Genomic DNA, 26,084 nt, shown 5'->3' with positions numbered 1-26,084 from the left:
AATCATGAAAAGTCGGATATAACTGAAACAATTAAACAACAGTAACAACATTGGAACAAAACACCAGCAGGTTGTTAGATTTGTTCCCTTTTTGGAAACCTCACAATGAGATGTATTGTTTTGGGCATGACTAATAAAAGAATTTGTTTCTCTTGACCACACATACATGTTTGTAATAAGGATTTTGTTTTCTTTTTCAATGAGGAAGGAGTGAGTGGCTTGGAGAGAGGGCAAATTTTCATTGATAGGAAATTTAATTTAAAAAATAAAATAAAAGTCACTGGTCACAGCCATTCCCTGCTTTTTATAAGCTCCCTTGGCTGGCTCCCCACTCCTGACCTGCTTGGAGCTATTACTCATATTATCAACTGCATAATTCCTGGTAGGAAAATCCTCCTAGGGCCAATGCCTCCACAGCTGCTGAAGATTAAGAACCCAGACTCCACACAGAGGAGATTAGTTTCTGTGTTAAGATAGCCATATTGAGGCATGGGGTTCCTGGGTGACAGCTTGAGACAAGGATAACACTTAGGAAGAAGCCAGTCTCCTCCTTGCCAGACTGCAATGCAAATCAGGGGGTGAGGATGGGGGGAGAGTGGGGGTATGTGCTAAATGCCTCAGGCTCCTCGCCCAGGAATTGGGTTAGAAAAGTGGGGGAAGATGTTACAAAAGCAGAAAGTAAATTATTTGTTGTCACAGTTTGAAAGGTATTGTTGTTATTACATGTTCCCTTTTCTCTAGACCTTGTGATGCAATTGAAACAGCACTGATCTTATAATCATTGGGTCTGAGTTCAAATTCTGATTGATTCTACCATATAGTATCTGTATGAACTTCAGTCATTCAATTTCTCCGGGCTTTGGTTTCCTCATTTGTAAGATGATGACATTGAATAGATTTTGGATTTGGAGCTCAGTCTCAAGAGGATCCTTGAGCTTTTTATAACATCTTAGTCTAGTCCTTAGTATTTCTTCTATAGAAAAAGTATTAGATTTTGAATCTGAAGACCTGAATTCAAAATTCAATTTCACATTTTCTAGTTGTATTACTATTTTCTCTTTCTGTGGCTCAGTTTCCTTATCTGTAAAAAGACATCCATAATACTTATTCTTCTTGCTTCATAGGATATGTAGAAAGTGCTACACAAAGGTGACTTATTATAATACTTAATTCCAACAGTGTCTTATTATTCACCACTCCAGGAAACATTTATGATTCACTATTAACTTCATGGCACAAAAGAGTAATTAGCAAATATGTGGACTAAATTTGTTTACATATAAATTCCCAAGGCTCACAAGTATTTTTCTTATATCAAAAAATAAAAATTCAATTATATTTTACCCATTTGGATTAAATTTTACCCAAAGAATCGGGTTAAATTTTATCAATAGGATCATCATATATTATATGTTGTTGGTTAAGGAAGGTTTAAATTTGGACAAAAACTTTGATAGCAAAATTGTAAATTGAAACACTTAACTGTTCAGGTTCACTATAGGGTGTCACAGGCAAATATGTGTAAGATATCTATGTTTCTGGACCCGCCTGCAAGGGGATTATAATTTAGCTGAGTAATATATAAGTCAAATCATTTTCTTGTTTTATTTAATTGAGCATTATTGGGGATTAGGTGGAAAAGGAGAAACAGCCAAAGAATAGTTATCTATGCTAACCTAATTCTTTATCATTTCAGTCTCCTTTATTAATGTAAAAATTTTCAGAAACTTGTTTCATAGAACAATTAAAAAACATTTAAAGATTGAAATGGAAATTTTATCTCTCCCCCCCAAAAAAATATACAGTTTGTTGAAGAGAGATAAGACTTTATTCGTGAGATAAAAGCTATTATTTCTTCTCCCAAGTGATTACTCAGAAATCTGCCACTGGAGAAGGAGTTTATTTGATTTTATTCAATTCGATTCTCTTTTAAAAATTTTTAAATTTGTTTTTTGCTCAGGGCAATTCATGATGACCATCTCCTGGAGCATGTAGATTTACTGAATCTTCACTGATGAAAGTAGTGTTCAGGCTGACAAAAAGCTCAGATTCCTGATCTACAGAAGCAAATGCAATGACAAAAAGATTTATGGGGTTTTTAAAGGAGGTGAAAGATTGGATCAGATGACCTCTTAGATACCTCTGAATTTTAGGGAAGCATCATGAGATAGGATATCAGCATTCCTTCTCTATAACCTCAAGCACCTTACCTTCTCTTTCTAGAACTGTGTTACCATTTGTAAAATGTAAAGTTTCAGTCAGAGACCCTTTGATATTCCTTCCAGATGTAAGTCCCTCACTGTAACCAGGGCAATCTTCAGTCATCCTAATCTATATCTGGCCACTGGACCCAGATGGTTCTGGAGGAAAAAAGGAGGCTGGTGACTTTGCACAGCCCCCCCTCACTTAAATCCATTTCACTTGTATGTCATGGCAACACCTCCCTGATATCTTTGAGGACAAAGAACAAGCAACAATAACAATATCCTATGATACAACTTTTGCCAATATTCTAATGAACATTGTTGTGGGGGGGAACCTCAATAGTATAATTTTTTTTTTTTACTTTTTATTTTCAAAATACCTGAGGTGTTAAAAGACATGGGAATAAAATGTGTTATTTTACAGCTTTTGTGGCTAGGTAAGCAAAACAGGTAAAATGTCAAACCAAATTAAGCTTCAAAAGTGTAATTTACTTTGAATCTACCAAGATTGTCTATTCATGTGACTACCCACTGATGGAAAGTGTTGATGTGGAAAAGGGGTGGAACAGACATTTTGTAACAAAATTAACTCACTAGGGAATGCAGTACATGATTGTGATGGAATATTATTGTGCTGTAAAGAAATGATAAGCTGTTGATTTTAGGAAAACGTGGAAATAATGAAAAGTAAAATGAGCAGAACCAAGAGAATGTTGTATACAGTAACAACAATATTGTTCAAACAATGACTGTGAATGACTAAGTTATTCTGAGTATTATAAGTACTCAAATCAACTACAAAGGATACTAACTAGCTCCAGAAAAAGAACTGATAAATAGAAGTATGCACAGTGTGGTTTTATATATACTTATAAATGTGTCAAAGGGTGGCTAATGTAAGGAAGGGAGGGGGAACAGTTTGGAACTTAAAATGTAATGAAAAATTAAATTAAATTTAAAAATCCAAAGTCGATTCAAGGAGAATTTGTATTTGAACTTGCTGAGACTTTGAGTCCTTCTTAATTCAATATCAATTTAACCTGAATCAGAAATTATACTGAACTAATAGACATGCCATTTGACAGGTTTGCTTCCATGTAGCAGTTGTTTGAGAAAATATATGCAAAGTATTTTGCAAACCTTAAAGCCTAGATAAATGTTAGTTATTATTATTATTATTATCATTATTATTCAATAAGTATATATATAAATGCATACATTACTTGCAAATGTGATTTTTCACAAATGTAGATCTAACTATGTCACTTCCCAGCTCAACAAGCTCCAGTGGCTTTCTATTACCTCCAGGATCAAATATATACTTCTCTGTTTGGCATTAAAAGGTTTTTATAGCTTGACCCCTCTACACATTCTAAGATCCAGACATCTTGGCTTATTTGCAGTTCTTGAGTACAATATTCTACCTACTATTTCTATGCACTGGTCTTTGGCTATCCCTACATACTATGCTCTGCCCCTTTTCTGTCTTTTGGTTTTCATGTTCTTCTCCAGGACTGGACCCAGCTCCAGTCTTGACTTCTGCAGAAGGCTTTTCACAGTCCCTCCAGGGACACAGAAATGCCTTTCTATCTCAGGTAACTTTCCATATATTCTGCATATATTTAGTATCAACCTAGTTATTTACATATTGCCTTCCCATTAGAATGTATACTCCTTGATACAGGGCATGTTTTGCCTTTCTTTGTGTCTCTTAGTAGAAATATCTGGCACACAGTAAGCGATAATACCTGCTGACTGAATTGACTAATGTGAATAGGATTTTTATAGTGTGAATAGTAATAATAACATAGTTTTTATATCCCAAGAAACTCCTTTTTCTAAATGCTCTCAATTCTATTTTAGATACCTTTATTCTCTTGTCAGGAATCATCCTATCCCATCTGGCCAGAACAAAGCCAGTGTTTTCATATAGTGGAAGGAAGTCAGAGAACTTGGATTTCAACTCCAGCTGTTACTCATGACCTTTATGACTCTGCATAAGTCATTTAGCCTCCCTTGGTTTCTGCTTCTTCAACTATAAAATAAGGGGGTTGAACTAGTTAATCATTAAAAACCCCTTTCTAACTTTTAGAGCTTATGCATCTATTAGCACAATCCTAATATGGGCCATGAGTTTAAACCAGCTGGATATTCCACAAACTGTTGTTGTTGAATCACTTTTCAGTCATGTCCTACTCTTTATGACTCCATCTTGAGTTTGCTTGGCAGAGATATTAGAATGCACCTACTGCTATTTCCTTCTCCAGCTCATTTTATAGATGAGGAAACTGAAGATTAAGTGATTTACCTAGGGTCATATAGTTAAAATCTGAGGCTGGATTTGAATTCATGAAGAAAAGCCTTCCTGACTCTAGGCCTGGCATTGTTTCCTACATCACCAAATTGTTTGGCTACAAAGGGACCAGATAAAATTGTGAATATGTCTAATGCAGCTCTCTTCTCACTAGGGGAGAAAAAAACTCAAAGTACATTTTTACCAAATATGGGTTCTACCTTTCATGACAGATAGCTAGCTTGTAAATGTGGATCTTTGGCCAGAAGGAAGACTAAATAAGAGGATGGATGGTTCATTGCAAATCTGTCCCCTTATAGTAAAAAAGTCAAATCTGTGATCTCAACACTGGGGGCAAGTCCCACCATTATCCCCACTGGGCAAATAAGGCAACTTTAACACCAAAGGGCTAAGCAGTTTGCTCGAGATCACATAACTGGTTAGTGTCAGAATTGAAATTAAAATGTGAAATCCTGATTCTAAGACTGATGGTCTTTCCATCATAGTATGCATATTATGTTTGGGGTTTAAGGACATGTTCTCTTTAACTTTGCTTTCCTCCTTTCATTTGGAGCTTCCTCCCACCCTCAGTTTCCCTGTGAACATCTTTGCTAAAGAACTGATATTGTGAGTTTTAGTCCAAGGAACTCTAGGGATTAGCACCTCTATTTTCTTGATGACTCCTACATCCAGGCCTACAACATAGAACTTCTCCACAGAACCAGAGGTGAAACCCTTCTTCGTCCCAGGGTAATCCAGCCAGATGCGGTTGGACACCTCATCATCCTCTCCAATAATGATGATGAAGGCACGGCTTTCAGTGGCTGCATCTTTCTGCTCACCCGTAGTGATGGTCACATGGTAAGGAATCACTGCAACAGATGCCCAAGGAACCTAGTTGTGAATGGGGTATAGCAGGTGAGGAGACACAGATTCTCTTAACTATAAAGTTGACAATGATCTTTGGAGGTTGTTTAGTCTAGTTGTCTGCCTCTAAGATGGAATTGTCCTAAGATTTCCCTCACTGGTAAATGACTGTTCTGTTATCTGAGAAAAAGAATATAAAATTCCCTAAATATAAGAATAAAAGGAGATAATCTTTTTCATTGGAATAGAACAAGAGTCAGCAAACCAAAGCCCAACACTTGTTTTTTAAACAGCCTGTGAGCTGAGAATGATTTTTACATTTTAAATAAGGTTTATTGTATTTTAAAATGTGCAAATCATTCTCTCCTCTCTGGGTATACAAAAGCAAATTTTGGCCCGTAATTTGCCAGTTTCTGGTATAGAATTTTATGTTGTTCAAAATGCTTTTGTAGGACAGTATCTTATCTGTTACAATTAAATAAGTGGATATTTGTACAGAAAGACAACCTATTAACTTCTAACCTCAGTCCAATGATAGTAAATTAGGTATAAAATATTTGCACTATTGATTTCATTTGTACTACCCACATATATGGTATTATTATCACATATGGTAACATGTGATATCTTTACTATGATATCCAACTAATGATATCCTTGTTTTTCAGATGAAGGAATATAGACCTAGAGTGTTCATATGATACCTGAGATTACATAGCAGTCCAAGGCAAAGCCAGGGATAAGAACCCAATTTCCCAGAAGCTTAATTCAGTCCCCTTTTCACTACTACTTACTATGAGCTAATGGATGTGAAAACATTTTGAAAAGCACATAGAAGTAAACATATACAAGCAATTGTTGTTATGGCTGATGGAATAGCTGATTGATTGGAAGTATCTAGAGCTTTTTGTGACAAAATAAGGCAACATAGCACTCATTAAATAGAGCAGCAACTCCAAATCAGCTCCTTAGTGACAATGAGTCACTAGCTCCATTTTCCTAGCTGTGAAAAGATCCCTTTCAGCACACACTCCAGTGGACAGCACCAGCACTGACTAGGCAGGCACTGAATTTCCTTTTTTCCTCATCTTTCCCAGCATCTCTTCCCTCTCACAGGTTCTTTTGCCTCCTCCCAGCTTTCCTTCCCCACCAAGGATGTTATCTTACATGGACCTTCCTGAACATAGTTCACCAGAGGACCAGTCACAGTATCTATATCGATTTCACTCATCTTGGAACTGAGAGTCATCTCCCAGAAGTCAGCAGGGCTGCTGCAATTGCTGCTCCGATCACCTTCATATTCCTGACCAGAAGAAATAGAGGGAAGATGAAGATCAGTACTCTCTGAGCCTCAAATCATTTGCACACATCCAGCCTACCACTACAAAGAATGTATGGTTATATGGTAGGGTAGTAGAATAGGGTTGGATGGAGCTAGGGTGAAGGAGGTTTTCTATGTAGAAAGAAGATTCTGTTAGGAATCATGGACCCTATATTCAGGTATTGGCTCTACATCTAATTAATTTGACCAAATATTAACTTTTCTGGACCCCAATTTCTACATCAGCAAAACAGAGACATTGCCTACCTTTTCTTCCTCAGAGTAGTTTTGTGAGGATTACATGAGAAGCAGGAAAGCACTTTGAAAAACTATATATTATTGCTCTAATATGTTATTATTATCATAATTATGATTTTTATAAACTCAGCTTCTACACCAGCTGCAGCCCTAAAAATACCTATATTGTTGGAATGGCACTGAACCATAAATGTCCAAGGAAGATCACAAATCACAAGTCAAAAAAGGAGAAGAACTTCAATTTCTTAGATGCCAGTAGACTCCTTGTTCTGGTCAAACAAAAGCCTTAAGAATATCACAAGATAATCAGTACTAATGATAATAATAATACTTTCCTCCATCTAAAGTAATGGCATCCTTCATACCTCATTGTGCTTCCTGCTTCTATATGAACTATTTCCTGATTTCAAGGTGGACAGAGCATCCCTTGTTATTTTGTATTTATTTGCAAACATTTTATATTTTCTTCTCTATGGACATGTTGCTCTCCCTCCTCCCTCTGCCCTGAAAATATATTCCCATGAGTGCAAAAAATGCATTTCATTTTGTTCATTGCATATCCAAGCACCAAGTATGTCACAGATGCTTAAGAAATGCTTGTTGAATTGATATGTGCACAGGATGTGACCCTACCTTTATAAAGGCCATACCAGAAGAAAATGAGCTACAAGCTCCAAAATGTTCTAATGAGCTGAAAAGTTTTAAATGTAGGCCTGGACACAGGCTGCCTTCTAAGAATTGTTCAGGGGTTCATCACCAGGGATTACTAGAGTCATCAGGATTGGTGATGGGATAGAGTAGTGCAGGAACACATTCACTGTGTTAAATGAAATGAAATTACATTAAACCATACCATAAAACATGGAGGATTTCTGATCTGCCTCATCAGAGGGAGTATTTCCTCTCTGATGAAAGCAGGGATCTCATGAAGTCCTGGGAAATAATACAACCATTTTCATTGATTCTGATTTCTGGCATCCACATTTGTGATGCTCATTTTATCTTTAATTTATCCCTGGGAGGCAAATGGAACACGAATTATTTCTCTCATTTTAGAGATGAGGAAAATGTAACCTCTTCGTTACACAGAAGAAACCAGCATAAAAGTTGCCTTTTGTTGAGTAAGGGTATGGGGAGAAACAGACATTCCAGTAAAACAGTTGAGAGTAGGGGACAGGTCAAGGACAGGAAGGGGCTCACCCAATCCTGCCATCTGGTATTTTCCTATTTTAATTAATTACTCTTGCTAATTTAACTGCTGAACATGCAAGTGCTGTCAGCACCCTCTAAATTCAGCACACTTGGGGAAAGCCTTCATTGACTCACTGTAGGTATAATTCTACAGAGACTTGAGATGATTTGCCTAGGTAAGCACACAGAACTAGAGCTTAGTTATGTTGATGTGTTGTATACTCAAAGGTAAAAGGGTTGGAGTGGGGAAAGTCAATGGTGATGCCAGGGATGAGAATCCTAGGGACAGAGAAACAACCAATGGGAGCCTTTTTATTCTACCAATAGAAGGCAAAGGAAAGGAGTAGAGGACAGTGGCTAGATGGAGAGGGTATCTGCTACCTGATCTTATTGCTTCCCCTCCCTCCTCAGGAGTAAAACATGGTATAGTTGTGACAGGTATTTCTATAGAGTGTTAAGAGTTCTAAAAGACTTTAGAAATTATTTAGTCACAGTATTTTTAATCTTTTGTTGTCTCATTGATATCTTAGTCAGTCAAATGAAACCTGTGAACCTTCTTTTAGAGTGATGTTTTTAAGTGCATAATATAAAATATGGAGAATCACAAAGGAAATCATTGTAAAAAGGACAATCACAAAGGAAAATTGTATCAAAATGCAGTTACCAAATTGCATCTTTTTTTAAAAAGCTCATGGATCTCAGGCGATAAACTTTTAATAGAAAACCTCTTCATTTTAGAGAGAGGGAAATAAACCTAGACTAAGGAAAATCATTTTCCCAAAGCTTCAAACTAATCATTAATATAGGAGAATTGAAATCAGGCTTTCTAATTTGGTCAGTCAGGACTTTTTTTCACAACACTATTTCCACCTTTCCCATTACAGAAGTCTGTTTGCTACCATTCCTTTCTCTTCCCTCCTCTACATTATTTTTTCTTTCTCTTCCACATCAAAATTCCTATTCCCTCAATGACAGGCTCACAGTTGCTATCTGTTTTAAAATACTATTGTATATATTGTGTACATATAGAGAAAAATATAATCAAAGTTGAAGAGGCAACTTGAAGTGTGGCCTAGGAAACACTTCTTAATATTTGTTCAGTTGTTTTTCAGTCATGTCTGACTTTACATGATCTCCTTTGCTGTTTTCTTGGCAAAGATACTGGAGCAGTTTGCCATTTCATTCTACAGTTCATTTTACAGAAAAGAAAACTGAGACAAACAGTTAAGTGCCTTACGCAGAGTCACACAGCTACTAAGTGTATGAGCTGGACTTGAACCCCAGAAGATGAGTGTTTCTGACTGCAGGCCAGGAACTCTATTCACTATGGTGCCAGTTAGGTGATTAGAACTATCCAAAAGTGATGCCATGGTGGTGAGTACTCCTCTAGGAGACACCTTTATGGAAATACATTTATTACATATGCTTGAAGTAAGATTCTTGTTCAAATATGTGTTGGACTAAATAGATTCTCAGGTTTTTTCCAACTCTTGAGATTCAGTATTTCTATAATTCTGTAAAGTTATGGGAAGTACTGGAAAAGTAGGATAATGTCATATTGTGGATTATTTTGAATACCAGAGCAAAGCACTTGCACTACTCTGTAGAAAACTGATAACCATTAGAGAGTTTTTAGCAGGAGAGTGACATGCCTAGTTTTATACACAAAGAGGAACTACTTAGCAGTACTGGAAAGAATGAATCCAAAAATTCAGGTATGAGAGAAACTGAAGCAGAAAGAAAATTATTTCAACAGCCCAGGAAAATTATAATTGAAGGCCTGGACTGGAATAGTGGTTGTGGATATAGAAAGGAATGGTAAAGACAAGAGATATTTTAAAGGGGTAGAAATCAGGACTGAAAAGTGATTAGATATAAAGGCAAAGCAGAGGAAAAATAAGAGATAATTGCCAAAATTATGGACATAGAAAATTAGATGAATGATCATTGATAGAAATTGTAAAGTCAGAAGGAGATGCTGGTTTTATTAGATAGATAACAAGCTCAATTTGAGATATGGTAAGTCTGAGGTACTAGCAAGAAATATAATTGAAGCAGTCCTATACAAATTTGGAAATGTATATCTGTAGTTCAGAAGGGAAGTCATGCATAAAGAGAAAGATTTGGGAGACAATTGCATGGAGGTGAGAAATGAAGCCATAGGAATAAATGAAATTTATTAAGGAAGGGAAGGAGAAAAGAATCAAGGATATCTGCCTTCAGGAACAATCTCATTAAACCCTATATGATGCAATAGGAATAATGATAGATTTGTAATCAATTATTATGTTCAAACTAGCTTCTGCCAATTAACACCAATATAATCATGAGCAAGTGATTTAACATATCCACGACTTTCTCTCTCCTTGTATGCAAAATAAGAGGGACCTCAGAATACATGACTTTTTAGGTTTCTTCCAACTCTAAATCCAAGATTCTACCATCTAAGGGGCCAAACTTCTCACTCAGAGAGTGGAATATGGAACATGGGCGAAAAAATCAGATGTGGTATGGCAACAAAGTCTTGGGTTTGGGTCTGTCTTCCTTTCTTCCTAGTACCTTCTCATAAAAAAGTCGTTCCAAGCGCCCATCCTCCTTCTTCAAGGACAGCCAACGTCCACAGAGGAATAGAAATTCATCTTCATTGGTATCATTCCAGATTTCAACCTTCTCCACATACCAATCAGCATACCACTTGCTGTTGTCATGACGGAGCTTGATCTTATATATGACGCCCAGGTCAGCAGCTTCTATGATGAAGGTGTCAGCCTGTAGATTCCAGACAAAAATTGTTACCAGGAGCAAAATCCTGTGTTCTAACTCTCCTTAAGAATTTTGTGCAGAGAGCAGAGGTCCAGACTAGAAGTAGTGGGGGGGTGGGGGGAGGAAGGGGGGAAATTCTACTAGCAGAAAATAAAAAGTGAAAGAAAAAAACCCCAGATCTTGCATCCACATCATACTTTTACTATGTTTTTCTAACTTTTTAATAGAAGTATGATTTTTAACTTTTAAATTCTGTATCCATTTTTAGCTTATTACTGTATGTGTTATAATGTGTTGGTCTAAAACTAATTTCTGTCTATATATATTCTAGTTTTCCCAGAAATTCTCATCAAATATGAAATTCTCCAAGTAATTTATGTTCCCTGGTTTGTCAAACACTGGGTTGATAAATTCTATTGATTCTGATTCATTCTTGTCTAGTCTATTCTACTTTTCTATTTTAAGCACTACAGATTAATTTTCATGCTTACTACATTTTAATATGATATGAGGTCAAAAGTGCTATTTCCCCTTTTTCCTATATTTTTTCATTATTGAGGTTCTAGATTTTCTATTTCTCCAAATGAGTTCTATTATTATTTTTCTAGCTCTACAAAGTATCCTCTTGGTAATTGATTGTTATAGCAGTAAGTCTATAGATTAATTAATGTAGTATTATCATTTTAATTTAATGGCATGGCCTATCCATGAGCAATGAATATCCCTCCAGTTTTCAAGTTGTTTTAAAATTTCTTTAAAGAATATCTCGCAGATGTATTTATACAGATTTTGAATGTCCCTTGGTAAATTGACTGCCAGCTTTTGTGCATTTGCTTAATGAGGCTTCCCTTTCTATTAATTTCTTCTGGAGGTTGTTATTGCTATATAAAGATGCTATTGGTTTTGTGGGTTTATTTTATGTCTTGTTACCTTATTGAAGCTATTCATTGTATCAGTCAGTTTCTTTGTCGAATTGTTTAATCAGCACAAAAGGATAAACTTTTCATTGAACTCTCATACACATATCCTGTTTTGTGAGGGAAGCAAGATGGATATTATTGTTCCCATTATAGACAAATAAATTGAGAGCCCCAAAGGGCAAAGCCAACAAAACCAGGGCCATGTGCCCAATTTCTTTGTTGTATGCTTTGGGATCACTCCACTATCCATCTTCTCATGTGTAAAATGAGATGAAATAGAGTAAATCTATGTGGTCTCTTAAGTTTTCATCTTCCATCTCTCAATCTTTTGACCCTACATAGGAAAGAAATTGGCTTAACTGGGCTTGAAAAATTGGTTAAATGAAGGGGAAAAGGACAAAAAGAAAAGAGGAAAGACTCTTGTTGAAATAAAAGTTTCAAAAAGGAGAAAATAACTCAATCTAATTTTAAAAGAAGCTGATTTACAACTGCTGCTGATATGATCAAATACTAAATGCGAAAGCAATGAAAAATGGAGGAAAGTATGGAAATAAAACCCATACAGGGAAACATCTTAAGTACATTCCTCATGTATGCATGTCTGGCAAAGACTGTCTCTGTAATCTAGTTTAGGGCTTCTTAAATTTTTTCACTTATGACCCCTTTTTGCCTAAGAAATTTTTACAACACCAGGACTATAAGTATATAAAATAGGCATACAAATAAAACATTTACTGATAATAAATTACAAAGAAATTTATTTTCGAACAGTTCTTTGGTAGATATATAATTTTACTATTTATTCAAGAGGAAAGCAAATTTGTATACTAATGAAATGGATTTGCTTGTTTGTATATACTTAAAGAATTAAATCTTGGTGGGATGTTTGATACCTTTTACTGTTGCCATATTTTTCATGATCCCTGTATTCAGTTACAATACTCCATATGAGGTCATGACTCACAGTTTAAGAAGCTTTGATTTAATTGACACTGCTCAGAAGAATCAGAAGAAACAGGAACTGTCTGTGGTACTGAACTTGCTGAAGTAATAGAATTTCACAGAACCCCATGTATTACAGTTTATAGAAAAAGAGTGTATAAACACATCATCCACTATAAACCATATCTACCCCTTTCCTTTCCATGAGATATACCACAAGCCACATCAGAGATCCACAAGTCAGTGTTCCAATTTAGCTTGGAAACTTTCATCTTGAAGTTGAACTATCATGATTGGTGAGTGAGTACAAATTTACCCAGTTCATTATGTCTAGATGACCCCATATCACATGTTGCCAGTTGTCCAACCATCATTCTTAGGAATCCATATTTTTAGTCCTTTCTTCAGGCATGGTAATGAAATCAATATTACTATTATATCCTCTGTGCCCTACAGATCAGCTTACCATGCCTGTGACTTTTCAGACCAAAACTCTTTTCTTGGTCATCACTGTGGACACATAGTAGTCATTTAAAATTATTTGCCCCCATTCATTTAGTTTTAGTTCCTTCAGCAGAATTATAACACTACCATTCTGGGAGTATGTATCTTTCAATCCTATTCTTAAATGACACCCATACAATCCAGAATGGATATCCCACTCCTTATTGATTATTTGAACACCAGTAGCTTCTTAAACAAATTTAGGGATAGTTTGGGAGTTTCTTTTAGAGCGCTGACTTTTGGTATGTACAATGCAAGTGAACTCTCATCAATCCTTCCCAAAAAGGAGGTCAAAAAATGTATATGTCTTAGTCCTGGCATGAATTTTGACACTGTCTAGAGGAGACATATTTTATTCACTGTATTCCTAAGAGAAATAGATTACATCTAGGGAACTAGAAATTTCAAAGCCAAATCTGAACTCTGATCAAAACGCCAAGGGTCAGAGGCCAGTGATTATCATCTATATACATCTAGGTTTATGCCTGAGTTTTATAATTCTCAAGTTTTCTTTTTATCTACAAATTGAATGAGCAATTTGGGAGTTGTAAACCACTGTTGCATATGTCTTCTAAGCTTGGTTCTGACATTAACTATGTGACTTCACTTTCCCTCCAATATACTTTTATTTATTTTATTAAATATTGCCATTCACATGTACAAATAATTTTTAAAATTCATTTTTAAAAATATTTGGTTTTTAAATTCTCTTCTTCCCTTTCTCCTCTTTCTTCTCCCCAAGAAGACAAGCAATTATACATTTCAGGTCATGCAGAATATATTTCCATATTAGCTATGTTGCAAAAGAAAACACAGTAAAAAAAAAACCAAGAAAAATAAAATTTAAAAAGTATTCAAACTGTATAATATAAAAAATGAACAACAGGTGGAAAGGGGATTGTATCAGAAAAAGGGAGAAGTTGAGGTAAAATGAGGGAAATTACATCTTATGAAGAGGCAAAGGAAACCTATTACATTTGAGGGAAAGAAGGGAGGGGGATGAGCATTGTGTGAATCTTATTCTCATCAGATTTGCTCAAAGAGAAAATATTAGACATAATCGGTTTACAGAGAAACTTCTCTAAGCTTATTGAAAAGTGGGAAGGGAAAGGTGAAAAGGGAAGGGTAGGCTAAATAGAAGGGAAAACAGAAATAGTAGGGGAAAGGTATAAGAGAGATGGAGGGACTCTAAATGGAGAGGGATTCTGAAGGGGGAGGGCTGCTGGAGGCAAGTGATGCTCATAACTTAAATACTGGGGAGGAGGAAAAGGGGAAAAGGAAAGAGAAAAGCATAATACAGGGATAATAAGATGGGAGGAAATACATAATTAGTCGTTTTAATGGTAAATGTGAATGGGGTTCACTTTCCCATAAAGCAGAAGCCACTACCGGATCAAAAGGTATGCACAGTTTGATAATTTTTTGGCGTAGTTCCAAATTGCTCTCCAGAATGGTTTCATTTACAGTTCCATTGGTTTTGACTAAAACTACACACCTATCAGATTGGCTAAGATGATAGGAAAAGATAATGATGAATATTGGAAGGTCATGTGGGAAAACTGATACATTGTTGGTGGAACTGTGAAATTTTTCTGCCCCAAGGGCTATCAAATTATACATATCCTTTCTCCCAGCAGTGTTACTACTGGGCTTATTTATATCCCAAAGAGATCTTAAAGGAGGAAAAGGGACCCACATGTGCAAAAAATGTTTGTGGCAACCTTTTTCATAGTGCCTAGAAAGTGGAAACTGAAGGGATACCTATCAATTGGAGAATGGCTAAATAAATTATAGTATATGAAGGTTATGGAATATTACTGTTCTGTAAGAAATGACCAACAGGATAATTTCAGAGAGGCCTGGAGAGATTTACATGAACTGATGCTAAGTGCAATGAGCAGAACCAGGAGATCATTGTACACAAGAAGATTATATAACAATCAATTCTGATGGACATAGCTCTCTTCAACAAGGAGATGATTCAAACCAGTTCCAATTGTCCAGTAATGAAGGGAGCCATCTACACTCAGAGAGAGGACTAATGGGAACTGAGTGTGGACTATGACATAGCATTTTCATTCTTTCTGTTATTGTTTGCTTGCACTTTTGTTTTCCTTCTCAGGTTTTTTTCTTTCTAAATCCGATTTTTCTTGTGCAGCAAGATAACTGTATAGATATGTATACATATATTAAATTTAACATATAATTTAACATATTTAACATGTATTGGACTACCTGTCATCTAGGGGAGGAGGTGGGGGGAAGGAGGGGAAAATTTCTAACAGAAGATTTTGCAAGAGTCAATGTTGAAAAAATTACTGATGCAAGTGTTTTTGTAAATAAAAAGATATAATAATAATTTTTTAAAAAGTATAAAAAAGTATTCAACTTGCATTTAAATCCATCAGTTTTCTGGAAGTACATAGCAATTTTGATCATAAGTCCTTCAGAATTGTCCTGGATCTTTTTATTGATCAGAATAACTAAGTCACTTACAGTTGATTAATGAACAGTATTGCTGTTACAGCAATTGTTACAATGTTCTAGAACTGCTCACTTCACTTTGCATCAATTCATATAAGTCTTTCCAGGTTTTTTCTGAAAACATCCTGCTTGCCATTTCTTATATATGGCATAATAGTATCCCATCACAATTAGATACAACTTATTCAGCTTTTTCCCAATTGATAGACTTTCCCCAATTTCCTATTCTTTGTACCACAAAAAGAGCTTTCCCCCCTTTATTTTTGTACATATAGTTTCTTTTCCTTTTTTTTTTCTTTGATCTTTTGGTATAGGCCTAATAGTAGCATTGCTGGATCAAAGGTTATCCATAGTTTCATTACCTGTTAGGCATAGTTCCAATTTGCTTTCCAGAATGGTTTAATCTATTTAAAACTCCACTTATAGTGTAGTAGCGTCCAATTATTCTGCACTGTCTTTAACATTTATTATTTTTCTTTTCTGTGATATTAACCAGTCTGATAGATGTATGATGATACCTCTGAATTGTTTTTAATGTAATGTAATATAAATGTTTTTACATTTTTCTAATCAATAGTAATTTAGAGTATTTCTTTTAATATGATAGCTTAGATTTTTCTTCTGAAAACTTCCTATTCATATCCTTGGCCTATTTGCATTCTTATAAATTTGACTCAGTTCTCTACATATTTGAGAACTCAATGCCTTTATCAAAGAAATGATGTTAAAAAAAAAAAAAAACAACTTCCTATTTTCCTTTTAACCTTGGCTGAATTGGTTTTGTTTGTGCAAAATTATCCATTTTACATTAATGCTATCTTTTGTTTTGTCATTCTTACCCAGAAATCTGATAGGTAAAAATTCCCTTATTCCCCTAATCTGCTTATGATATCATCCTTCTGTCTAAATTACACATCCATTTGGAGTTTATGAGATGTTGGTCTAGCCTCATTTCTGCCAAATTGCTTTATAGTTTTCCCAGAAATTTTTGTCAAAAGAGTGAGTTCTTGTCCCCATAGCTTAGATTTTGGGGTTTATCAAATATTAAATTACTTTTGTTATTTATTTTTGTGTGTTGTTTATCTAATCTATACTACTAATCTACTACTCTATTTCTTAGTATTAGATTATTTTGATCATTACAACTTTTTAATACAGCTTGAGATTTCATACTGCTAGGTTATCTTCTTTCACATTTTTTATTGATTCCCTTGATATTTTTTACTTCTTGTTTTCCAGATGAATACATTTTCTAACTCAATACAATCATTTTTGTTAATTTGATTGTTATGGCACTAAATAAGTAAATTAATTTAAGTAGAAATGTTGTTTTTATTATACTGGCCCAGACTACAAACAAGCAGTTCCTATTTCCTTCATTGTTTACATCTATTTGTATGAAAAATGTTTTATAATTGTATTCATTGTAGTTTGGGGGTTTGTTTTGGGAGATAGACTCTCATGTATTTTATGTTGTCTGCAATTATTTTAAATGGAATTTTTCTTTCTAGCTCCTCCTACTTTTTTGTTGGCAAAATTATATATATATAATATGTATGGATAATTATATTTTATAGTCATAATATATAATATATAAATATATATATAATATTTATGGAGAGAGATGCTGATGATTTATGTGGATTTATTTTCTATTCTGCAACTTCGTTGAAGTTGTTAATTATTTCAACTAGTTGGTTTTTTTTTTTTTTTTTTAGATGTTTTTTTACTTTATTCTTTGAGATTCTCTAAGTATATATAATGATATTATTTACAAAGAATGGTAGTTTTTTTTTTACCCTTATCGACTATTCTAATTCTTTCAATTTCTTTTTCTTCTCTTACTGTTATAGGTAGCATTTCTAATACAATCTTGATTAACAGTGGTGATAATAGATACCATGATCTTATTGGGAAGGCTTCTAGTTTATTCCCATTACATCTAATGCTTGCTGATGGTTTTAGATAGATACTAATTTACACTTTAAGGAAAACTCTTGTTCTTATGCTTTCTGGTGTTTTTAATAGGAATGAGTGTTGTATTTTGTAAAAAGCTTTTTCTACATGTATCAGGATAATCATGTGATTTTCTGTTATTTATATAGTCAATTATGCTGATAGTTTTCCTAATACTGAAGCAGCTACACATTCTTAGTATAAATTCCATCTGGTTATAATTGTGAACCTAATCTATTCTACTGATTCACCCACCATCTAGCCAGGACTATTTTGTTTTAGTAATTACTATTCTATAACACAGTTTGAGATTTTTACTCCTAGGCCACCTTCTTTCACAAATTTTGCTGTAGGCTCTTTGCTTGTATTTTGTTTAATTTTTTGCATCAATATTCATTAGGGAAATTGTCCTATGATTTTCATTCTCTCTTTTTGCTCTTCCTAGTTTAGGTTTCAATGCCATATTTATGGTGTAAAAGAAATTTAGTAGAACTCTTTCTTTGTCCATTTTCCCAAATAGTCTATTTACCATGGGAAATAGTTATTCTTTAAATGTTTGATAGAACTTACTTTTGAATCCATTTACATCTGGGAATTTTTTCTTCCTTTTTTCCCTAAGGAGGGAGCTCATTTAAAATTTGTTCAATTTCTTTTTCTAAGATATAGTTTTTTAAATATTCTATTTACTAATATTAATCTGAGAAATTTATATTTTTATAAATATTAATCCATTTCACTTAGATCATTAGATTTGTTGGCATGTAATAGGACAAAAGAGTTCCTAATAATTAATTTAATTTCATCTTTATTAATGATAAATTTTTGGTGGTAAATTCATCCTTTTCATTTTTGCTACTAGTAATTTGGTTCTCTTTATACTTATTTTTTAATAAATCAAATGAACTTATGGTTTATTTATTTTCTTGGTTTTGTTTTCATAAAATAGATCCTAATTTTATTTGTTCAATGCTTTTCTTGCTTTCAGATTTATACATCTCTCTTTTGATTTTCAGGATTTCAAATTTGGTGTTTAATTGGAAATTTTAATTTTTTTTCCTAGTTTCTTTTTTAATTACATACCCAATTCATTGATTTGATCTTTCTCAGTTTTGTTGACATAAGCCTCTAGAGAGAGAAATTTCCCACAAAATACTGCTTTGGTTGCATCCCATAAATATTTGTATGTTTTCTCATTGTCATTATTCTCTTTAATTAAATTATTTACTGTTTCTATTATTTGTTTTTTGAACCACTCATTCCTTAGGATTAGATTATTCAGTTTCCATTTTTAATCTGTTTTCACAGTTTTTCATTAAATGCAATTTTGTTGCATTATGATTTGGGAAGGATACAGTTAATATTTCTGCTTCTCTGCATTTACTGTGAGGTTTTTATGTTTTTATGTTACATTTTTGTGAAGAAAAAGATAAACTCCTTTCTATTCCCATCCTATTTTTTTCAGAGATCTATCATATCTAACTTTTTCTAAAATTATATATATCTCCCTAACTTCTTGTTTATTTTATGGTTAGAATTATCTAATTTGGGGAGGAAAAATCTGAGATCACCCACTAAATTACTATTTCCTCTTATAACTCAGTTAACTTTTTCATTAAAAAATTGGATGCTATGTCTATTGGCACATATATGTTTGATAATGATATTACTTCATTGTCTATGGTACTTTTTAGTAAAAATTATGTTTCCCTGATTATCTCTTTTGATTAGGTAAGTTTTTTTGTTTTTGTTTTTGTTTTTTGCTTTTGCTCTGAGATCATGATTGCTACCTCTGCTTTTTTTTTTTTTAGTCTCAGCGGAAGCATAAAAGATTCTTTACCAGCCTCTTATTTTTACTCTCTGTATGTATCTCTGATTCAAGTGTGTTTCTTGTAAACAAAGAAACATATTGTTGGATTGTGGCTTTTAATCTATTCTACTATCCACTTTGGTTTTATGAATGAGTTCATTCCATTTACATTCACAATTATAATAACCTGAGTATTTTCCTCCATTCTATTTTTTCTTCTTATTTATCCCTTCCCCCATCCATCCTCCTCAAAAGTCTATTTAACTTACGACTTTTGCCTTCCTTAATCCATCTTCCTTTATAACAGCTCCCCTCCCTCAATACACATTTTCTTTTATCCCCTTTCCTTCTCTTTTGAGTAAGACAAGTTTTCCTACTTAATTTAATGTGTATTTTATTCCCTCTTTGAGCCAATTCTGATAAGAGCAAGATTCAAATATTTCCTGATATCACCCCCCCCACTTTTCCCCCTCTACTGTAATAGCTTTTCCTTTCACACCTCTTAAATGTGAAATAATTTTCCCTATTCTACCACTTCTTTCCCTTTTCTCCCAATACATCAGTCTTTCTCTCCTCAATTTTTAAAGAAAATTGTCCCATCATAAACAATTCACACCAGTGCTCTTTATTATGAGTTACAAGTATCATCTTCCTATATAGGAATGTAAACAATTTAACCTTATTAAATCCCTTATGACTTCTTTTTAATATTTACCTTCTTTATGCTTCTTTTCAGTTTTGTGTTTGACTGTCAAATCTTCTGTTCTGGTCTGGTCTTTTCAACAGGAATAATTGAAAGTTCTCTATTTCATTAAATTTCCATTTTTCCCCTGAAGGATTGTACTCAGTTTTTCTGGATAGGTGATTCTAGGTTGTAATTCTAATTAATTTGCCTTCTAGAACATCATATGCTAAGCCTCTAGCTATATTTGTAAAGTCAGCAATGATGGTGGTGTCCAGAGAGATGTGGGCAAGTCTAAGGCTACCTAACTTTAGGGAAAAGGAATTATGGTCGAAGAATAAGAATAAAAAAGAAAGATAAAATGAATGGGCAGAATAGAAGAGAGAATACAGATGGAAGGGATGGAGAAAATATTTCTATCATCAGTGGCCTTAAGCCTTAGATACTATTTAATAGCCGCTCTGCTTTGTTCTCCTGATCCAGGAGCTTAATTTAGAGCTAGAAGTCACTTCAGAGATCTTGTTCAACATTCTCTTTATATGGATGAGGAAACTAAGGCTTAAAGTAATTAAGTGGTTTCCCTAAGATCTTGCAGGTAGTAATATCAGAGGTAGGATCCAGGTCTTCTGAATCTGAATTCTCTGACCCTAGGGCCAGTAAGTACTCTTTTCATTGATCCTCCCTCTCTTGTGTATGAATAGCAGAGAATAATAGGGCTGGAAGGTCAGTCCAAATTTCATATTACAGAGGGAGAGAAAACTTAAAGGCCAAGAGTTATATGACTTGTCAAGGATCATATAACTAGTTAATTGCAAATCTGAAATTAGAACCCAGATCTTTAATGATCTGATCCAGTCTTGCAGTCTATCTCCTATATCAAGTTTTCTTTTCCTTCCTTGGTGCAATGAAAACACCTTCTTTTGAGCAAGAGATAATTTATCTGTCAGATGTTTGAAGAAGGGAAGAATTATGACCAAAGAAGAACTAGAGAACATTATGAACTGAAAAATGGATATTTTTGATTATGTTAAACTACAAAGGTTTTGTCCAAAGAAAAGAAATGCAGCCAAAATTTGAAAGGAAGCAAAAAGCTAGGAAACAATTTTTATAGCCAGAGTTTCTGATAAAGGCCTGATTTCTAAAATATATAAAGAACTGAGTCAAATTTATAAGAATATAACTCATTTCCCAATTGGTAAATGGTCAAAGGATAAAAACAGAGAATTTATAAAAGAAATTAAAGCCATCTATAATCATCTGAAAAAAATGTTCTAAATGACTATTTAGAGAAATGCAAATTAAAACAACTCTGAGGTAATACCTCATACCTAACAGGATTGGCTAAAATGACAGGAAAAGGTAATGATAAATGCTGAAAGAGATGTGGGAAAATGAGAATACTAATGCCCTGTTGGTGGAGTTGTGAACTGACCCAATCATTCTGGAGAGCAATTTGGAACTACATTTGATCCAAGAGCCTCACCACTGGGTCTGTATCCCAAAGAGATAATAAAAAATGGGAAAGGACCCACATGAGCAAAAATGTTTGCAGCAGCTCTTTTTGTGGTGGTAAGGAACTGGAAATTGAGTGGCTGTCCACCAGTTGGAGAATGACTGATTAAGTTATGGTATATGAATGTAATGTAATATTATTGTTCTTTAAGAAATGATGAGCAAGCTGATTTCAGAAAAGCCTGGAAAGACTTACATGAATTGATTATGAGTGAAGTGAACAGAACCAGAACATTGTGCACAATAACAGCAAGTTTATGGGATGATCAACTAGGATAGATTTATCTCTTCTCAGCAATGTGGTTATCCAAGATAATTTCAATACTTTGGAAAATTCCATTCACATTCAAAAGGAATGCAATGGACACTACAGAAATTGAATGTGGATAAAAGCATATTATTTTCACCTTTTTTGTTTTTTTTCTTTCTTTCTGTGGTTTTTTCATTTTGGTCTGATTTTTCTCACACAACATGGCAAATATGAAAATGTTTTAAGAGATTGTACATGTATAATCTGTTTTAGATTGCTGTCTTGAGGGGGCAGTAAGGGAGGAAGGGAGAAAAAATTGGAACTCAAAGTCTCATAACAATAAATGCTGAAAATTATCTTTATATGTAACTGGAAAAATAAAATACTATTGAGGAAAATAAAGAAAACACCCTCTCTTTTGAATTCCTATTCCACAGGTAAGTGGAATCACATTTTAACAATCGTCCTATATAATTGATTTTAGAAATTTTTTTTAATTGGCTATGTTTCCCTGATTATGCTATAAATGCATCCAATATTGGGCTCAGATCTCTTATATATCCATACCCTTAGGATCCAGCTGAGTGATCTGTATGTATTAGACAATTGTCAAATACTTGATGGTGATAGTACAAAGGCAAATATGAAGAAAATATAATTCCTGCCCCGCAATAGTTTATAGTCTAATTAGAAAGGCAAAGTTAATATACATTAAAATACAAATGACAACACAAAATGATATGCAATAAGGGACATGTAAGTGATAAAGAAATAAGAACTTTAAGAGTTCATGTATTTAGAAAGAAGAGATCACTGAATCCTGGGATAATCAGAGAGGGCTTCACAAAGTGGTAGATTATGGTCCTAGGTACTAGGTAGACTATGGTACCTAGGTACTAGGTAAGTTTGGAAAGACAGAGATAATGGGGGAAAATATTCCTGGGGGATGGTGGGAAGCAAGGGGAATAGCATGAAGTGTGAATTCAAAATTCTAAAGAAAGACCTTACCTCAGGGATTATAGAAAAGATAATTAAGGGATACATTAAGGATGGAGGAAGGGGAGAAGGGAAAGACAGGAGGACAGTGTATTTATCCATACCGTTCCTTTTTCAAATTTGTTAGTCCTGTTTTCTGATTTGCCAAGATACCTTTCCCCTGTGTCACCAAGGTCTCCATAGATTGTGATGAAGACCTTCGCATCTGTACCAGCCCCAGGTATATTCCCAGTGAAGATCTGCACTGAATAGAGAACAACTACACAAATAAACAGACAGGAGGGAGAAAAAAAAAACATAATTTAATGCAAGAGAGCTAAATCCATAGGTAGCATCAATGAAACACATAAACCCAAATGATCAGTAGTGTAGATTCAGATGTTACCATAGATGTTCCAGGATAAAACTTTGTGCAAACAGATATATTGACCAGATCTTTTAAAAGGCTGATAGAAAGGATTTGTATGATGAGCTGGGAGCCTTCTGATATAGACAATAAGGACACACCACTCCTTTTACTTTTGTTTCTGCATATCTAGATGTCAATGCTCTTAGAATATCCATACCCTTATTTAATGTGCTAATAAGAAGCCTAGCTATATTCAGAACACAGAGTGCATCCAAAAATTTTCAAAGAGATTTAAGAGACATAGAGAGTGGATGGATATCTATTCCACCTTAGTCCCAGTCCTAGATAAAGATCAATTTAAATGCACACATCAAGATAAGCTTAAGAAGGTTGGCCAATGTTAATTCTCACAAGAACTGACTGAAAGTTGTGATACTGTGATCATTAAATCCACATTATAAAATTATTAGTGCTTCTAATTTGCAAGTGACTTCTATGTGAAACAAGTCCATTATGTTCAAGAGATTCAATATTACCAAGGCCCCTCTGGCTAAACTTGATATAAACTAGAGTTTGGACTCTGGCTGCAATGCAGACAAAACAAGCTGTTCATTGGATTTTTCACTTTCCAGCTGCATTTATTGGCATCATGAAGACATAGACAGCCTTGGGTCTCTAACAGCCATAGGGCATAATTGGTCTGTCAATGTAAGGATCTTGACTCCATAAAAGACAAGTCTTTTTGAACCTTAGTCTCAGAATGTAATGCAATGTCATTGGAACCGTCATTAAACATCCTTATTTTTCTTCCTCTGTGGAACTTGGAGGAGCTAGCAAAAACTGATTCAGCTCTTGGGTGCTGAACAATGTGGATGTGCAATGAAATATGGCTATTTCTGGATCCCTCCTCCTTTCCAATACCCACCTTGGGCACAGATCGTTAGTGAAAGAATGTTTCCCTAGAAACACTATAAAGAGCAACACAGTTTTAATAGCACATTAGTAAAATATAATGGCCCCAAGAGAGTAATTTGGGCCACTTTCCAGGGCATTCTCCTGAGATTTCAAATGAAAAGGGATTCTAAATGAAAATTCCACGTAATTTCATAGCATCTCAAAGTTGGGGAGAAGACAAATGTTTATGGTAACTGAATTTCTAATCTATGAATGATCAGCAACTAGATTCAAGGAGCAATAGAAGTAAAAAGAAAGGCAGTAGGAACATGATGGACAAGGAAACCTTCCTGTTCTACAGGCACAGAAGGATTTTGGTGGATGGGAGCTGGAATTTGGAGGTTCTTCTTCTCAATCATCCATGAGAGCTTTCTTCATAGGATAGAAGAAAGAGGGGGTGTGTGGGATTCCCTACTTATCCGAATGATCTGATCTAAATAAGCTAATGTAGATAGTTCAGGTAACAAAGTAGTTTGTTTGGATCTTGAATTATCCTATAATTTTATTTATACCATTGTTGTCTATTTGGGATATCAGGAAACTTTGGCATTACAAAACTAAGTGGAAAATTTGTGGTATACTGCATTGTTTCCCAAATATCTCCTTTATCAAATGCAGCCAAGAATGCAATGAAGGTGTATGTGTGTATGTTCGTGTGTGTTGGGATACATGTATAGGTATAAGAATGGGTTATAGATCAATAGATAGATGAACATTCATGAAACTAGTCAGATTAATCCAGTGACAATGGCCATGTCATAAATAAGCTCACTCCATTTTTTGGCTCTGGGCAATTTGCTGTCTCCTATGCCTGGAACATTTTCCTTCCTCATTTCAGCTTACTGATTTCTCTAGCTTCCTTTAAATCCTAGTTAAAATTCCATTTTTTTCCAAGAAGCCTTTCCTAACCTGTCTTGTTTCTAATGCCTCCCCTTTCTTAATTATTTTTTATTTATCCTTTATATCACTATTTGCATATATTTGTTTGCATGTTACCTCCTTATTTGGATTGGGAGTTCCCTGAGTACAGATACTGTCTTTTGTTTCTTTTTTTTATTCCCAGAACTTAGCAAAATGTCTGGGCACATAATGTATGCTTTTAATAAATAAATGTTCATTGGTTGATTGGTGTGAATATTCACAAAATGCACTTATAAGAAGGATGTGTGATTTCAGTGGTAAAGACTATAATGTCTACTTTATAATGTAATAAAACTTAAAAAACATATATACTCATCCCTTAATTTACATGTGCTGATGAGCACTGTCTCCTTCAAATAATCACTTTGGGAGACTCTATAGCCCAGCAGTACTTGCCAGTTTTCAGATCCTTATTGGAACAAACTTTTGAGCCTGTGATAGATTCTCTTATAAATGTGCAATGATGGAAATTCATCATTCTTTGAAGACATCCAATTTTTTTTAGAAATAGCCAAAAGTCATTTAGAGCCAACTTTGGAGGGATAAGATTAGTCATCATGTTGAATAAACCTGTTTTTAGTCAAAAAAAAAAAAAACAGGCATTGCTGTCAAGTAATAAAATTGATTTTTCGTGTAACATATAATGGCAAGAATGGCTGAACTTATTGAAAGAACTGGAAAAGCAAGTGGAGATTGGATGGAGGGTGAGACAGGATAAAGATGAGGATGAGGATGATAGGTCAAGGTAAAAAGAAGCAGGGGAAAAAACACCAAGAAGTCAAGCATGGAAAAGGCTTTAGGGAATACTTATAGATAAGGGAGGGAGAAAGTTAAGGTACTAACATAAAAAACAGAAGTAATTAATTCAAAGTCTTATAATGTTGATGAATCATTTTAGCCATGGCTGACT

General features: G+C 34.4%; 1 protein-coding gene across 2 annotated transcripts in view; it reads right to left on the bottom strand.

Moving 5' to 3' along the window:
• Window positions 1-26,084, bottom strand: part of LOXHD1 (lipoxygenase homology PLAT domains 1) — a 271,094-nt gene that overhangs the window by 56,795 nt on the left and 188,215 nt on the right. For both annotated transcript variants that reach the window (XM_051969666.1, XM_051969665.1), the window contains 4 exons: window positions 23,055-23,209; window positions 10,694-10,903; window positions 6,532-6,667; window positions 5,161-5,369 (listed from right to left, as the gene is read on the bottom strand). In XM_051969666.1, coding sequence (XP_051825626.1) covers window positions 5,161-5,369; window positions 6,532-6,667; window positions 10,694-10,903; window positions 23,055-23,209 — 710 coding nt within the window. The remainder of the gene's footprint in view (window positions 1-5,160; window positions 5,370-6,531; window positions 6,668-10,693; window positions 10,904-23,054; window positions 23,210-26,084) is intronic.

Source organism: Antechinus flavipes, chromosome 1 (genome assembly GCF_016432865.1).
Source record: "Antechinus flavipes isolate AdamAnt ecotype Samford, QLD, Australia chromosome 1, AdamAnt_v2, whole genome shotgun sequence".
Classification (NCBI taxonomy): Eukaryota; Metazoa; Chordata; class Mammalia; order Dasyuromorphia; family Dasyuridae; genus Antechinus; species Antechinus flavipes.
The sequence above is the reverse complement of the archived record's forward strand: the minus strand, read 5'-3'. Positions and strand labels throughout refer to the sequence as shown.